A 16,391-nucleotide genomic window follows, 5' to 3' on the forward strand; every position below is an offset into this window, starting at 1 on the left:
TCTGAAGTCAGGGAGCCTGATTCCTCTAGCTCTGTTTTTCTTTCTCAAAATTACTTTGGCTATTCGGAGTCTTTTATGTTTCCATACAAATTGTGAAATTTTTTGTTGTAGTTCTGTGAAAATGCCATTGGTAGTTTGACAGGGATTGCATTGAATCTGTAGATTGCTTTGGGTAGTATAGTCATTTTCACAATGTTGATTCTTCCAATACAAGAACATAGTATATCTCTCCATCTGTTTGTATCATCTTTAATTTCTTTCATCAGTGTCTTATAGTTTTCTGCATACAGGCCTTTTGTCTCCTTAGGTAGGTTTCTTCCTAGGTATTTTATTCTTTTTGTTACAGTGGTAAATGGGAGTGTTTCCTTAATTTCTCTTACAGATTTTTCATCATTAGTGTATAGGAATGCAAGCAATTTCTGTGCATTAATTTTGTATCCTGCTACTTTACCAAATTCATTGATTAGCTCTAGTAGTTTTCTGGTAGCATCTTTAGGATTCTCTATGCATAGTATCATGTCATCTCCAAACAGTGACAGTTTTACTGCTTCTTTTCTGATTTGAATTCCTTTTATTTCTTTTTCTTTGATTGCTGTGGATAAAACTTCCAAAACTATGTTGAATAATAGTGGTGAGAGTGGACAAACTTGTCTTGTTCCTGATCTTAGAGGAAATGGTTTCAGTTTTTCACCATTGAGAACGATGTTGGCTGTGGGTTTGTCATATATGGCCTTTATTATGTTGAGGTAAGTTCCCTCTATGCCTACTTTCTGGAGGGTTTTTATCATAGATGGGTGTTGAATATTGTCAAAAGCTTTTTCTGCATCTATTGAGATGATTATATGGTTTTTCTCCTTCAATTTGTTAATATGGTTTATCACATGGATTGATTTGCGTATATTGAAGAATCCTTGCATTCCTGGGATAAACCCCACTTGATCATGGTATATGATCCTTTTAATGTGCTGTTGGATTCTGTTTGCTAGTATTTTGTTGAGGATTTTTGCATCTGTGTTCATCACTGATATTGGCCTGTAGTTTTCTTTCTCTGTGACCTCTTTGTCTGGTTTTGGTATCAGGGTGATGGTGGCCTCGTAGAATGAGTTTGGGAGTGTTCCTCCCTCTGCTGTATTTTGGAAGAGTTTGAGAAGAATAGGCTTTAGCTCTTCTGTAAATGTTTGATAGAATTCGCCTGTGAAGCAATCTGGTTCTCGGCTTTTGTTTATTGGAAGATTTTTAATCACAGTCTCAATTTCAGTGCTTGTGATTGGACTGTTTATATCTTCTATTTCTTCCTGGTTCAGTCGTGTAATGTTGTGCTTTTCTAAGAATTTGTCCATTTCTTCCAGCTTGTCCATTTTATTGGCATAGAGTTGTTTGTAGTAGTCCCTTAGGATGGTTTGTATTTCTGCGGTGTCTGTTGTAACTTCTCCTTTTTCATTTCTAATTTTATAGATTTGAGTCCTCTCCCTCTTTTTCTTGATGAGCCTGGCTAATGGTTTATCAATTTTGTTTATCTTCTCAAAGAACCAGCTTTTAGTTTTATTGATCTTTGCTATTGTTTTCTTTGTTTCTATTTCCTTTATTTCTGCTCTATCTTTATGATTTCTTTCCTCCTGCTAACTAACTTTGGGTTTTGTTTGTTCTTCTTTCTCTAGTTCCCTTAGGTTTAACGTTACATTGTTTATTTGAGATTTTTCTTGTTTTCTTGAGGTAGGCTTGTATAGCTATAAACTTCCCTCTTAGAACTGCTTTTGCTGCATCCCATAGGTTTTGGAACATCGTGTTTTCATTGTCATTTGTCTCTAGGTATTTTTTGATTTCCTCTTTGATTTCTTCAGTGATCTCTTGGTTATTTAGTAACGTATTGTTCAGCCTCCATGTGTTTGTGTTTTTTACTCTTTTCCTCTATAATTGGTTTCTAATCTCACAGCATTGTGGTCAGAAAAGATGCTTGATATGATTTCAATTTTCTTAAATTTACTGAGGCTTGATTTGTGACCCATGATGTGATCTATCCTGGAGAATGTTCCGTGCACACTTGAGAAGAAAGTGTAATCTGCTGTTTCTGGATGGAATGTCCTATAAATATCAATTAAATCTGTCTGTTCTGTTGTGTCATTTAAAGCTTGTGTTTCCTTGTTAATTTTCTGTTTGGATGATCTGTCCATTGGTGTAAGTGAGGTGTTAAGGTCCCCCACTGTTATTGTGTTACTGTCAATTTCCTATTTTATAGCTGTTAGCAGTTGCCTTATCTATTGATTTGCTCCTATGTTGGGTGCATATATATTTATAATTGTTATATCTTCTTCTTGGATTGATACCTTGATCATTATGTAGTGTCCTTCCTTGTCTCTTGTAACATTCTTTATTTTAAAGTCTATTTTATCTGATATGAGTATGGCTACTCCAGCTTTCTTTTGATTTCCATTTGCATGGAATATCTTTTTCCATCCCCTCACTTTCAGTCTGTATGTGTCCCTAGGTCTGAAGTGGGTCTCTTGTAGACAGCATATATATGGGTCCTGTTTTTCGTATCCATTCAGCAAGCCTGTGTCTTTTGATTGGAGCATTTATTCCATTCACGTTTAAGGTAATTATCGATATGTATGTTCCTATGACCATTTTCTTAATTGTTTTGGGTTTGTTTTTGTAGGTCTTTTTCTTCTCTCGTGTTTGCCACTTAGAGAAGTTCCTTTAGCATTTGTTGTAGAGCTGGTTTGGTGGTGCTGAATTCTCTTAGCTTTTGCTTGTCTGTAAAGCTTTTGATTTCTCCATCGAATCTGAATGAGATCCTTGCCGGGTAGAGTAATCTTGGTTGTAGTTTCTTCCCGTTCATCACTTTGAGTATATCATGCCACTCCCTTCTGGCTTGTAGAGTTTCTGCTGAGAAATCAGCTGTTTACCTTATGGGAGTTCCCTTGTATGTTACTTGTCATTTTTCCCTTGCTTCTTTCAATAATTTTTCTTTGTCTTCGATTTTTGCGAATTTGATTACTATGTGTCTCGGCATGTTTCTCCTTGGGTTTATCCTGTATGGGACTCTCTGCGCTTCCTGGACTTGGGTGGCTATTTCTTTTCCCATGTTGGGGAAGTTTTCAACTATAATCTCTTCAAATATTTTCTCTGGTCCTTTCTCTCTCTCTCCTCCTTCTGGGACCCCTATAATGCGAATGTTGTTGTGTTTAATGTTTTCCCAGAGGTCTCTTAGGCTGTCTTCATTTCTTTTCGTTCTTTTTTCTTTATTCTGTTCCAAGGCAGTGAATTCCACCATTCTGTCTTCCAGGTCACTTATCCATTTTTCTGCCTCTAAATAGTTATTCTGCTAAACTAAATAGTTATTCTGCTATTAGTTAGTTAGTTAGTATAGTTATAGTAATTAATAATATAGTATAGTATATATTAGTAATATAGTAATTAGTTAGTATAGTTATAGTAATAACTAAATAGTTATTCTGCTATTGATTCCTTCTAGTGTATTTTTCCTTTCAGTTATTGTGTTGTTCATCTCTGTTTGTTTGTTCTTTAATTCTTCTAGATCTTTGTTAAACATTTCTTGCATCGTCTCAATCTTTGCCTCCATTCCTTTTTGAGGTCCTGGATCATCTTCACTGTCATTATTCTGATTTTTTTTTTTGGAAGGTTGCCTATCTCCACTTCATTTAGTTGTTTTTCTGTGGTTTTATATTGTTCCTTCATCTGGTACATAGCCCTCTGCCTTTTCATCTTGTCTGTCTTTCTGTGAATGTGGTTTTTGTTCCACAGGCTGCAGGATTGTAGTTCTTGCTTCTGCTGTCTTATTTTGTTCTTTTTTTATGGCTGTAGTATTCCATTGTGTATCTGTACCACATCTTCCTTTTTTTTGTACCACATCTTCTTTGTCCATTCATGTGTCAATGGACATTTAGGTTGTTTCCATGTATTGGCTATTGTGAATAGTGCTGCTATCAACGTAGGGGGTGCATGTGTCTTTTTGAATTATAGTTTTGTCTGGATATATGCCCTGTAGTGGGATTGCTGGATCATATGGCAAGTCTATTTTTAGCTTTTTGAGGAACCTCCATACTGTTTTTCATAGTGGCTGCACCAACTTACATTCTCATCAACAGTGTAGGAGGGTTCTCTTTTCTCTACATCCTCTCCAGCATTTATTATTTTTAGACTTTTTAATGATGGTCATTCTGACTGGTTTGAGGTGGTACCTCATTGTAGTTTTGATTTGCATTTCTCTGATAATTAACAATGTTGAACATCTTTTTATATGCCTGTTATTGGCCTGTAATTCTTTTGTAGTGTATTTTTCTCGGTTTGGTATCAGGATAATGGTGGCCTCATTGAATGAATTTGGGAATGTTCACTCCTCGTCAGTTTTTGGGATAGTTTGAGAAGGCTAGGTATTTGCTCTTCTTTATATATTTGATAGAATTTCCCTGTGAAGCCATCTATCTGGTCCTGGACCTTTGTTTGCTGGGAGGTTTTTTGTTTTTTTTTTTTAATTTGTTATATTTTTAAAAATTTTATTTATTTATTTATTTTTGGCTGTGCTGGGTCTTCGTTTCTGTGCAAGGGCTTTCTCTAGTTGCGGCAAGTGGGGGCCACTCTTCATCGCGGTGCGCAGGCCTCTCACTGTCGCGGCCTCTCTTGTTGCGGAGCACAGGCTCCAGACGTGCAGGCTCAGTAGTTGTGGCTCATGGGCCCAGTTGCTCCGCGGCATGTGGGATCTTCCCAGACCAGGGCTCAAACCCGTGTCCCCTGCATTGGCAGGCAGATTCTCAACCACTGCGCCACCGGGGAAGCCCTGCTGGGAGTTTTTTGATTACGAATTCAATTTCACTACTAGTGACCAGTCTATTCAGATTGTCTATTTCTTTCTGATTCAGTCTTAGAAGATTGTGTGGTTCTAGGATTTTTTATCCACTTTTAGGTTGTCCAGTTTGTTGCTGTATAACTGTTCTTATGATTTTTCGTACCTCTGTGATATCAGTTGTAATTTCTCCTCTTTCATTTCTTATTTTGTTTGAGTCCTCTCTCTTTTTCTTAACAAGCCTGGATAAAGGCTTATCAATTTTGTTTGTCTTTAAGAAAAAACCCCAGCTCTTGTTTTCATTGATTATTATGTTGTTTTTTGGTCTCTTTTATTCATTTCTTCTCTGATCTTTATTATTTCTTTTTTCTGTTGACTTTGGGCTTTGTTTGTTCTTTAATTCCTTTGGACAGTAAATTAGGTTGTTTATTTGAGATTTTTCTTTCTTTTTGAGGTAGGCCTATATTGCTATAAACTTCCCTCTTAGAACCACTTTTCAGTGTCACATAGATTTTTGAAAGTTGTGTTTTTATTTTCATTTCTCCAGATGTTTTCTGATTTCCTCTTTGATTTCTTCATTGACCCATTGTTTTTATAATAGGATATTGTTTAATCTCCACATGTTTTTGTTTTTTCCATTTTTCTTCCTGTAATTGAATCCTAGTTTCATACTTTTGTTGTCAGAAAAAATGCTTGATGTAATTTCTGTTTTCTAAATTTGTTAAGACTTGTTTTGTGGCCTAGCCTGTGATCTATCCTGGAGAATGTTTCACATGCACTTGAACAGAATGTATATTATGCTGTTTTTGGATGGAATGTCCTGTAGGTATCTATTAAGTCCAACTGGTCGAATGTGTCATTTAAGACCACTATTTCCTTATTGATTTTCTTTCTATATGATATGTCCCTTGATGTAAGTAGGGTGTTATAGTCTCCTACTATTATTTTATTGTCAATTTCTCCGTTTTCTGTCTATTAATATTTGCTTTCCATATTTAGGTGCACCTATATTGGGTGCATATTATTAATGAATGTTATATTCTCTTCTTGTATTGATCACTATATCATTATATAATGCCCTTCTCTGTCTTTTTTACACTTTCTTCTAAAGTCCAATTTGTAAGATATGAGTATCGCTACCATCTTTCTTATCATTTTTATTTCCATGAAATATCTCCTTCTGTCTCCTCACTTTTAGTCTGTGTGTCTTTCACTCTAAAGAGAGTCTCTTGCACATAGATGGGTCTTGTTTTTTATCCGGTCATCCACTTTATGTATTTTGATTGGAACATTTAGTCCATTGACATTTAAAGTAATTACATATAGGTATGTACTTAACTGCCATTTTGTTACCTGTTTTCTGGTTGTTTTTGTCATTCTATATTCTTTTCTTCTTCTTTTAGTTTCTTCCCTTGTGGTTTGATGACTTTCCTTAGTGGTATGCTTGTGTTACTTTCTCCCTATTTTTTTGTGTATCTATTGTAGGATTTTGATTTGTGGTTACCTTGGGGTTCATATATGTTGATCTATATACCTACTTGTTTTAAACTGGTAGTAATTTAAGTTCAAACACATTCTAAAAAATGTACATTTTTTTACTCCTCTCCCCCACATTTTGTGTTTTTTTTTTTTTTTTTTGGCCGCGCTGAGCGACATGTGGGATCGTAGTTCCCTGACCAGGGATCAAACCTGTGCCCCATGCAGTGGAAGTGTGGAGTCTTAACCACTGGACTGCCAGGGAAGTCGCCACATTTTGTGTTTTTGATGTCATATTTACATCTTCATGTTTATCCCTTAGCTGTTTATTGTAGTTATAGTTGACTTTCTAATTTTTGTCTTTTAATCTTGTACTAACTTATGTAAGCAGCTGATCTACAGCCTTTACTATATATTTGCCTTTACTAGTGGGATTTTTCCTTTCCTATAAATGTTTACATCTTGTTGTAGCCTTTTTTTTTCCACTTGGAGAAGACCTTTTAAGACTTCTTTTAGGGTGGTTTAAGTATTGATGAACTCTTTTAGTTTTTCCTTATCTGAGAAGTTCTTTATCGCTCTTTTTAATTCTGAATGATAATCTTGCTGGGTAGACTATCCTAGGTTGTAGATTTTGCCCTTTCAGCACTTTAATATGTCATGCCATTCCCTTCTGGCCTGCAAAGTTTCTGCAGAAAAATCAGCTGATAGATTTATGGGTGTTCCTTTGTATATGACTGTTTTTTTCTTGCTGCCTTTAAATTGTCTCTTTGTCTTTAAATTTTACCATTTTAATTATGGTACATTTTGGTGTGTGTCTCTTTCAGTTCATCTTGTTTGGGACATTCTCTGCTTACTGTACCTGGATATCTGTTTCCTTCTGCAGGTTCAGGAAGTTTTCAGCCATAATTTCATCAAATACATTTTTGACACTTTTCTCTCTCTTTTCTCCTTCTGGAGCCCCTATAATGCAAATGTTAGTATGCTTGATGTTGTCCTAGAGGTCCCTTAAAGTGTTCTAATTTTTTTATATTCTTTTTCTGTTCTGATTGGATGATTTCCATTATTCTCTCTTCCAGATCTCTTATGCATTCTTCTGTATCACTTACTCTGCTATTAAATCTTTCTAGTGTGTTTTTCATTTCAGTTGTTGTATTCTTCATCTCTGACTGTTTATTTTTTATATTTTCTACTTCTCTGTTAAAATTCTTACTGTGTTCATCTATTCTTTTCCTTAGTTCATTTAGCATTCTTTTTACTAATGCCTTGAACTCTTTCTGGTAAATTATTTATCTCTGTTTCATTAGTTGTTTTTTCAGGTTTCTTTATTTTCATCATTTTTTCATTTCAAACACATTCCTCTGTATTTGCATTTTGCTTAACATTCTTTGTCTCTATGAAATTAGGTGAAACAGTTACCTGTCTTGGCCTGGGAGGGTTGCACTTGGTGTGGGAGCATCTCTGTGCAGTCTGTCTGCCCAGTGGCTTTAGCAGGAGAGCTGGATCTGAAGTGAGCATTGGTCATGTCTTCCCCAGAGTGCGCTGACTGGTATCACCTTGGTGGTAGGTGGGGATGGAGATGGAGAGGGTGGAGGCAGAGCCAGATATGATCTGGGGCTGCTTCTATGCTCAGTGGTCATCACTGCCCTATTAGGATCGGTGTCTGGTCCCAAGGTCTGGAGCCGAATCCCTGAGGGTGGGGTCTGAGCTACCTCCTTTCCCTCTCTGAGTGTGTGCTCTTCACCCTCCCGACAATGGCACCTTTGCACCAGTGGAGATCCATGCTGGAGCAAGAGTGTCTGAGTGGTGCCTGATGTAGGCCGGTGTGTGTGCTGGTGCTGTCCCTGCACACCAGTCAGAGCTCCAGTCTGTCCTGATTTGCCACCTCTGTGAACACCAGTAATGGCTGCTCCCACCCCATTCAGATGCAGGGCTGGGTCAGAGCCGGCTCTGTCTCCCACAAGTGCACTTTCCTCCATGACAGCAGCCTTTGACCTAGTGGGAAGCTGTGCTGGAGCTAGAGGTGCCGGGGTGGGTGTTCAGTGTGGGCTAGGGCACGTGTTGGAACAGTTGCAGGAAACGGACCAGAGTCCCAGGCAGTTTCAATCTGCTTCCTCTGTCTTGTTCCTAGGAGTAAGCAAGAGTGTTCACACTCTTCACAAGCGAATTCTAGGTTTGTTATAGCCCAATATGTGTTCAAACGGCTCACTCCCCAGGGAGGATCTCCAAGCCCTTGTAATCCCTCTCTACTTCTGTGTCCCCTCCTAGGGGTACCAGTTCTGACCTGATCGCTTCTTACCCAACTCCATGTGGATCTTTACAGCCTTGGTTGTATAACAGTCTTCCTGCCAGTCTTCGGTTTGATTTTAGTGAGAATTGCTCCACGTTTGATATATTTTTGAAGTGTTCATAGAGGGAGGTGAACTAGTAGAAGGTGTCCTTCTATTCCTCCATCTTGATCTCCTCTCTCTGGTCTGAGCTTCTGATCTTACCAAAGCACGGCGTCTGGTTCATCAGAAGTTCCTGCTCACTCCAGGGCAGGGGAGTGTGTACAGCTCACTACTTAGATTTTATAATTTCATTTTACAATTTTGTGGAATGGGCCAGTGCAAGGGTGACCAGAGCCATATTTTTATGGAGCTGGAATGACAGTCGACAGACAGGTGATGGGTTAGTGCCTGATGGCTTAGTGCTACAGAAAAATCAGAAGGAAGGTGTGGGTGTGCTAGTGCAGCTGAATGGTTCACTGCTGGTGCATAGCCTGAGGTGGGAAGTGGGGCTGCAGGAAGACCTGTGCAAGGTGTCTCAGGCAGAGGCCAGCACATGCGTGAAGTTGGCACATCTGAGAACAGGAGAGAGGACTGGTGTGGAGGGCACTGCCAGCTCATAGAAAGCATCTTTTTGGCTAGCGAAGTGCCAGGTGAATAGGACCAGAATAGGTTAGTGTAGTGTAAATGTTTCCTATTTCTTCTAGATCCAGTGTTCTGTAAAGGCCAGCTGTCTTTGAAGGAAAAACCCAGCTTCTCGGCTAGTCTGCAGCTTTTGAGCCAAGCAGGCCTCAGGGACCCTCCTGGTGGTGCACCGTCCCCTTTGGTGCCATCAACCCCTCCCGTGACTGCTGTGCCCCAAGACGTGGCCCCACCAGCTGCCAGTCCTAAGCCAGAGCCAGCAACAGGGGCTGCCATGCAGGCAGGGGTCCCAGGGACCCCTCAGGGGCTGGCCAGTGAGCATAAGACCCCCTGGCTACTAGTGGAGACTCATGATGCCCAGCTTGCTGCACAGGCCCCTGGCACAGGCCAAGGGCCTTGTGCCCCATCTCTGGAGGCCCCATCCCACTCCATGGGTCTGGGGGATCCTGGCTCAGCCAGAGAGCCCAGCACCAGGGGGGAGCCCCTGTTGGCTTTGGCTCCTGTGTCTGGTGCCCCTGGCGGGGCCCCTCAGCCCACCCTGGGCCAGCCCCTTCCTCCACTCCCCTCTGTGGTGGGCTCCGTCAGCCTGGCCACTCCCCAACTTCCCAGCCCCCCACTGGCACCTACCGCCCCCCCTCAGCCGCCCTCAGCCTTGGAGTCAGATGGGGAAGGGCCACCCCCAAGGGTGGGCTTCGTGGACAGCACCATCAAGAGCCTGGATGAGAAGCTGCGGACTCTGCTCTACCAGGAGCATGTGCCCACCTCCTCAGCCTTGGCCGGGACCCCTGTGGAGGCAGGTGACCGAGACTTCATCCCGGAGCCCCCAAGAGGGGACGAACCCCGCACAGAGGCCGCTGGGGGTGACCTGGCCCTGCTGCCCCAGCCTGCGGTGAGTACCATCTCACCCAGAGGCACTGTCCCCAGGTGGGGGTCTGGACAGGGGCGGGGACTGACTCTAACCCAGGCCAGTGGGCATCCTGGCCATATAGAGCCGCCTTACCCCAGCCCAGGCTGTCCTGTTCTCGGAGACCCCTGCCTGACCCACCCGTGCGTGTTTTGCTTGAGTGGCCTAGGGAGGAGGAGCCCAGCCTTTGGACTGGAGGAGAGGATTTGCAGTTTTGCTGCAGAGGTGTTAGCAAGTGAGGCTCACAGCTCTTTCCTTTTTGTTTCTTCAGTTGGAAAAGTCAGAAACAGCCCTTGGATTAGATGTCACGTTGGAGCAGGCCACGTCCTTGCCAGTGACAGGTAACAAGCCATAGGCGCTACCAGCCGTCCTTACTCTGAAACATTCTGCCTCTTTACCCTTCATCCCCACAGCATCTTGGATGGGACCCAGATGTGGCAGGAGCTCGTCAAGATAAAGCCTTAGTTAAAACCCACTGAGTTCTAGCACAAACCATGTATTCACACTCCAGGGAAAGAAAGTCCTCTGTCTGTGGAAATGGGTGAAAGCCCTGTTGACTGCGTGTTGGGATGTTATCAGGGGCTGTCTGGCCCCCCAGTGCTCTCAATATGTTCTGGTGGACACCCCTAGCTTCCATTTCTTTAGAAGGTTACAAGATGACTATTTATATTTTGGACAGAGTACAGGGCCGGGGAGTTCCAACAGGTCCATGAGAGCTGCCAAGCTGGAGCCATCTGTGAAGTTCTGAAACAGGATTTCCTCTGTGGCTCCTGGGTATTATGCATCTCTGCAGGAACTCTCGCTGTAGTTTTCATTTCATTATCTGAACACCTGCGTTTCAGCCCAAGGGAGTTGGTCTGACCTTCTAAGGTGTTGGTTCCTTCTTGGCCTGGAATTTCTTGGGAGATTAGCAAGATAAGGATCCAGCTGACCTTGTAACGGGACCCTGGCAGTGGCAGGCACAGCCCCCTAGTTCACAGAGCAAGGGGAGTGGACCATTGGATTCTGGCCGGACCCCTGGACAGGGCATTCTCTTATAGATGCCACACTTGAGAGGGGTGGGGCAGCTGTAATTGGGGTCAGAAGCTGTAGCATATGATGTTTACCTGTGGAAGATGAGGGTCATGGGGTGAAGCAGGAGTGTGCTGGGGAAGGGAGAAGGCGAGAGGTTGTACCTGAGTGCCTGCTCCATCTCCTTCTGACTTCTGTCCGTGAGATGTGTACCATGGGCCTCCTTCTGCAGCATCAGTGACTTCAAGTGTTGGAACCTTCCAGAGTACAAAACTCATAGGAGAGGTGTAAGGAGACAGATTCTAGTTTGGAAGAGGTGAACTTTTCTGGCAATCAGAGCTGTTGGTAATGAGCCTCCTGTCCCTGGAAGTGTGCAAAACAAGGTTGGAGGATCCCCGCCACAGGCACGTGGGGAGGAGTATCATATGTTGCCTAGGATTGGGGTTGCATGACAGACGGGTCTAGGTCTTCCCAGGAATCTGTGAGGGGGGCAGCCCCCCAGCCTGGCTGGAGGCTCTGTCAGCCCCTGTCACCACCCCCAACCTCCCACAGCATGTCAGTCCAGCTCGGGCTAACGCACAGCCTCAGCTTTCTTTTGCTGTGTGCAGGTCTCAGCTCAGGCCAGACTCCCACACATGAGGTCCTTCTGCTTCTGTTGTTTACTCTTCACAGCAACCTGGGAAGGCTGATCAGAGATATCACCTGTAGATGGGGAACTGAGACAGCCTCAGATGATGGGGACCTTCCCTAGACATTGGAGCAGCAGGGTTAGGAATTAGCCTTATTGATCTGATCTTCCAGGACCTCATAAGACCCTTTTATCATCGGAACATGTCAGGGAGAGAGAAGGTGATGCCATCAGGTGATACAGATATCAGGTGAGACAGGGTGACATCATCAGGGGTACAGAGAGGACAGGTGAGACCGGTGATAGTCATCAGGTATGTAGAGGGCCTGGCTGCGCCTGAGGGTCTGGAGCAGGGGTCTTCAGGGACCTGAGTGGTGTTGGGCTGATGTCTCCCCGCTTTTCTGGGTTCTAGGGAGTCTCCTGTGAAGTGACAGAGTTAAGATGTCAGTAGTTTTCGTTTTCCTAGCTGCACACACACCTTCTCACTGCCACTCCCTTTCTCTTCTGACTGGCTGCTTTTGGGCTATTCCTGCCCTTGTTCTCTGTACCAGCCTGAGTAATGATTTTGACGTTCCTACAGCAGAATCGTCTTTGAGCAGCATGCTGGGCTGTGAGGGAGGACAGGTGGCCTCAGATTCGCCTGTAGTACCCAGTGTCCCCCAGGTAAGGAGTTTTCTCCAGTGAGACGCTCAGTGGGTTGGCGGGCTTGCTCTCTGATGGTGTTTGTGTGGAATCTTTTCCTTTCCACTGTTTCCCAAGGATGCCCCTGCTTCTGCCATCCCTGCACATCTGGAGCCCACAGATTGGACCAGCAGGGTCCCTGGGGAAACCTTGGCCGAGTCCACGCAGAGCTGCCCGGGGACATTGACTCAGCGTGGCCAGGACAGCCATCCCCAGACACACAGCACTCTGGTCTCGGGATCCCCTCAGAAGTGGCCAGGGCAGCAGGATGGCAGCTCGCCAGCCAAAACTGTGGGCCGGTTCTCAGTGGTCAGCACCCAGGATGAGTGGACTCTGGCCTCCCCCAGTAGCCTGCGGTACTCAGCCCCACCTGATGTGTACCTGGACGAGGCCCCCCGCAGCCCAGACATGAAGCTGGCTGTGCGGCGGGCACAGACGGCCTCCTCCATCGAGGTCGGCATGGGCGAGCCCATGTCCAGTGACTCTGGGGACGAGTGCCCTCGAAGGAGGCCCCCCATGCAGAAGCACACCTCCCTGCCTGGCAGCGGTGGTGGTGTGGCCAGTGACTTTGTGAAGAAGGCCACTGCCTTCCTGCACAGGTCCTCTCGGGCTGGCTCCCCAGGCCTGGAGACACCCAGCAGGATGGGTGTGAAGGTCCCCACCATCAGCGTGACCTCCTTCCACTCCCAGTCATCCTACATCAGCAGTGACAATGACTCAGAGATCGAGGATGCTGATATCAGAAAGGAGTTGCAGAGTCTTCGAGAGAAGTAGGTCCTGCGGACCAGGTTGGGTCCGGGCCATGGTGTCAGGGAAGTGTCTGGCAGCTGAAGTCCAGGTCCTGCCATGTGCACTTTGAGCTGCCTGGGCCGTGTGACAGGGTACAGGCGATGTCCCTGCCGTCAGATCTGGTCCCTGGTCTCTGAGGGCCACACCTCCCCTCATCCTTTGGTCTCACACACAGGCCTTGCTCACACTCGCTCTCTCCCCCTGCAAGTTTTACCTGCCCCTGCTGTGGTCAGGGTCACTGAGGTACAGCTACACCATGAAGTCTCCTTCAGGGCAAGAGGGCCCCACTGTACAGTTACTAAGGTGGGGAGAGGCTGGTGTCCTTGGGAAGGAGTGGCATGGGCTCTTGGAGTGGGCCCAGAGATGGAGACGTGGGCAGGAGGAGCCCGTGCCTCTCTCCCACTATTGGCTCTGCAAGGAGAGCCCCAGCCCCGCCCTCACCTCAGCACCTGCTCTCCCCTTCCCCTGCCCCAACACTAGTCCTAGCTGCATGCTCCCTGAGGAAAGCCAGCAGGGACCACCCGGCCCTTTCCTGGACTGTTCTAGAAACTGCCCTTGCCCACAACCAGTGATTCTACCCGAGTCTTCATGGCAGCTTCCTACCCACGTGACCTGTCAACTCGACTCTGTTCCCAAGGATGGTGTTGCTTGTGGGGTCAGCCTGAGCTGGAAGCTCCACTGGCCAGGGCTGGAGCCCTGGGTCCCTGGATAATAACACGTTTTCTGTAGACTTGCTTGTGCAGGCTTCCTCTCCTCTGAGAGGCCTCTTGGGCCCTGTTCCCTCACATGGAAGAAGTAACACTTATTTGCCTGATAAGCTGAGGCAACCTTCCAGTTCTGAGCACTGATTATTTGTTGCTTCACCCATGTTCATGATTAGGGTTTGTGTTGTAAGCATAAATGTGTGAAGTTGTTCATACCGCTCCCCCTACCACTAAAAAACACAGCAATGTTACAAGTCTGGATATCAGAAAACTTGAATCTCCTTAGGCTGGCCTTGATGCAGTTCTCTGTTGCTGGGTGTGTTGATGCCAGAGACCCCCAGTGATACTCTCACTTGGCTTAGATGTAAACAGAAAGTGACGTTTAAATGCCCCTGTGTCCCCTGTGCGTGGCCCATCTGCCCAGGCTATCCTGTGGGCTCCCCGCCCCACTCCTCACACCTGTCCTGCCAGCCCCGGGCTCTCCTGCAGGGGCCTCGTGTTGGAATCAAGCAGAATGCCCACCTGGCTTCCCTCTTCCCTTCCCTCCTGCAGGCATCTGAAGGAGATCTCGGAGCTACAGAGTCAGCAGAAGCAGGAGATCGAGGCCCTGTACCGCCGCCTAGGCAAGGCGCTGCCCCCCAACCTGGGTCTCTTCCACACGGCACCTCCAGTCGGCCGCCGGAGAAAGACCAGCAAGAGCAAGCTGAAGGCGGGGAAGTTGCTAAACCCCCTGGTGCAGCAGCTCAAGGTCGTGGCCTCCAGCACAGGTTGGCCCAGGGCCCTCCTGGCCGCCCTCAGGCGTGGGAGCGGGGCAGGCGGGAGGCAGGCACTAGGCCCTGAAAAAGCGCTTCTTGAATCTCCTTCCACTGGAGCAGGGAAGCCTTTTCAGGCCTGGGAGAGCTGGGGCCTCCGCCCCTCCTGCCGGGAAGGAAGGACTGAGGGGCAGGCTTTCTTGGAGTCCTCAGCCACCTGTGGGTTGCAGTGTGCTCCTTGCAGAATGCTGCCTGGGATGGGGGCTGCTTCCTCTGACCCCGTTTCTCAGGTATATGTCGCCCCCTGACAGAAGGGGTAGAGCAGCTGCCTTGTTGAGGGGAGAGGATGGTAAGGCTCCCCCACCCGCAGTCTTTAACCGCAGTGCCCAAGCACTGAGAGTGCACCCTGACCCCGAGCCCCCACACTCTGGGGTGGGGACCCAGTGAGCTGAAATCCCCAAATGCGCCAGGTAGGAAGCCAGCAGTGAGTTGACCTTAAGCCCTCCCTCTCCATGTTACAGATAACCTGCAGGGCACACATCCAAGAATTACAAGGATTACACAAAACTACATGAATTCCATGCCAATTCCTAAAGCTAACATGAGACTTACGAGAGTGAGGAAATCCACAGGTCCCCTTTGAGCCTAGGTGTGCATCTCCAGGTGTGCTGTGGTCCTTTCACTGCACTTGCACAACACAGGCTGGCACAGTGTTGGTGATTAGTGGAAAGAGTGGTCATTTTCTTTGACCTTCCTGACACCCCCACATGGGTGACCCAGCCATGCACCCGTTGCCTGCAGGGACTCAAGCTTCCCCAAGGTCACCCAGCAAAGAGCAGGGAGGATAGACATGGCCTGAGCTGGCTGGTCTGTCCTGTGGTGCCTCATCGTGCCTGTCACCCCTTCTCCCCCCAACCCAGGTCACTTGTCAGACTGCAGCAGAGCCCCTCCTGCTAAGGACCCTGCCCAAGCTGGGGCAGGGCCCACAGCAGCTTCAGACCCATGTGGGAAGGCAGTTCAGACCCAGCAGCCTTGCTCCGTGCGGGCCTCCCTGACTGCAGACATCTGCTCCGGCTTGGCCAGTGATGGAGGCGGAGCGCATGGCCCAGGTGATTCCCAGCTCGCCCGTCTCTGAGCATGTGCTAGCCTCATAGGGCCCGTGTGGCATAGAGGGGACGTGAGCTGCGGCCAAGGCAGCCGACAGCTTCTTAAGGAAAAAAAAATGATAGACGTAGCTTTTGAATGAAAAAAGTGGATGGCCTGCCCATCATCGAGTCTTGCTGTAAGCGGCTCAGAGGGAGGTGCGCTTTGCAAGAGCCGGCCTGGGGAAGGCGCCAGGACCAGTGAGAGGTCAGATGTGGCGTCTGCTGCGTGCTCTGCGCCGGTTCCCAGGCACTGGCCCACCCCGTCCCACCCCATTCCCCACTAAACATGGGTCCTTCCGTCAGGAGGGCCAGCTGGGGGGACGAGGGCACAGCTCTCGAGCTGGGAGATTGGCCTTGAGGAGGAAATGCTCGTCACCGCTGCCGTGGACGTAGCAGCTACGCGATGAGGTGCTCCACCCCCACCATCTCTGTCCAGAGAAGTCGTGGTGACCGCTGCCAGTGCCCACCCCCCACCCTGCCCCGCACGCTCTCCTGGGGTCCGCTTCTCTTCCGCTCCAACACTGCCTCCTTTGCATTACATGGTCAGTGGCTGTGGTCCTCTGGGCTGGGCTAGGTGGAGCCGTGGATGCT

The 16,391-nt window shown here is 46.8% G+C and overlaps 1 protein-coding gene across 10 annotated transcripts in view; it reads left to right on the plus strand.

Moving 5' to 3' along the window:
- Positions 1–16,391, plus strand: part of WNK2 (WNK lysine deficient protein kinase 2) — a 149,270-nt gene that overhangs the window by 97,238 nt on the left and 35,641 nt on the right. For 7 of the 10 annotated variants that reach the window (XM_057547968.1, XM_057547961.1, XM_057547965.1 and 4 more), the window contains 6 exons: positions 9,252–10,075; positions 10,362–10,431; positions 12,310–12,392; positions 12,489–13,180; positions 14,456–14,670; positions 15,576–15,764. In XM_057547968.1, coding sequence (XP_057403951.1) covers positions 9,252–10,075; positions 10,362–10,431; positions 12,310–12,392; positions 12,489–13,180; positions 14,456–14,670; positions 15,576–15,764 — 2,073 coding nt within the window. The remainder of the gene's footprint in view (positions 1–9,251; positions 10,076–10,361; positions 10,432–12,309; positions 12,393–12,488; positions 13,181–14,455; positions 14,671–15,575; positions 15,765–16,391) is intronic. The other 3 variants (XM_057547969.1, XM_057547971.1, XM_057547963.1) reach the window with 2 other exon arrangements.

Source organism: Balaenoptera acutorostrata, chromosome 6 (assembly GCF_949987535.1).
Source record: "Balaenoptera acutorostrata chromosome 6, mBalAcu1.1, whole genome shotgun sequence".
Taxonomy (NCBI): Eukaryota; Metazoa; Chordata; class Mammalia; order Artiodactyla; family Balaenopteridae; genus Balaenoptera; species Balaenoptera acutorostrata.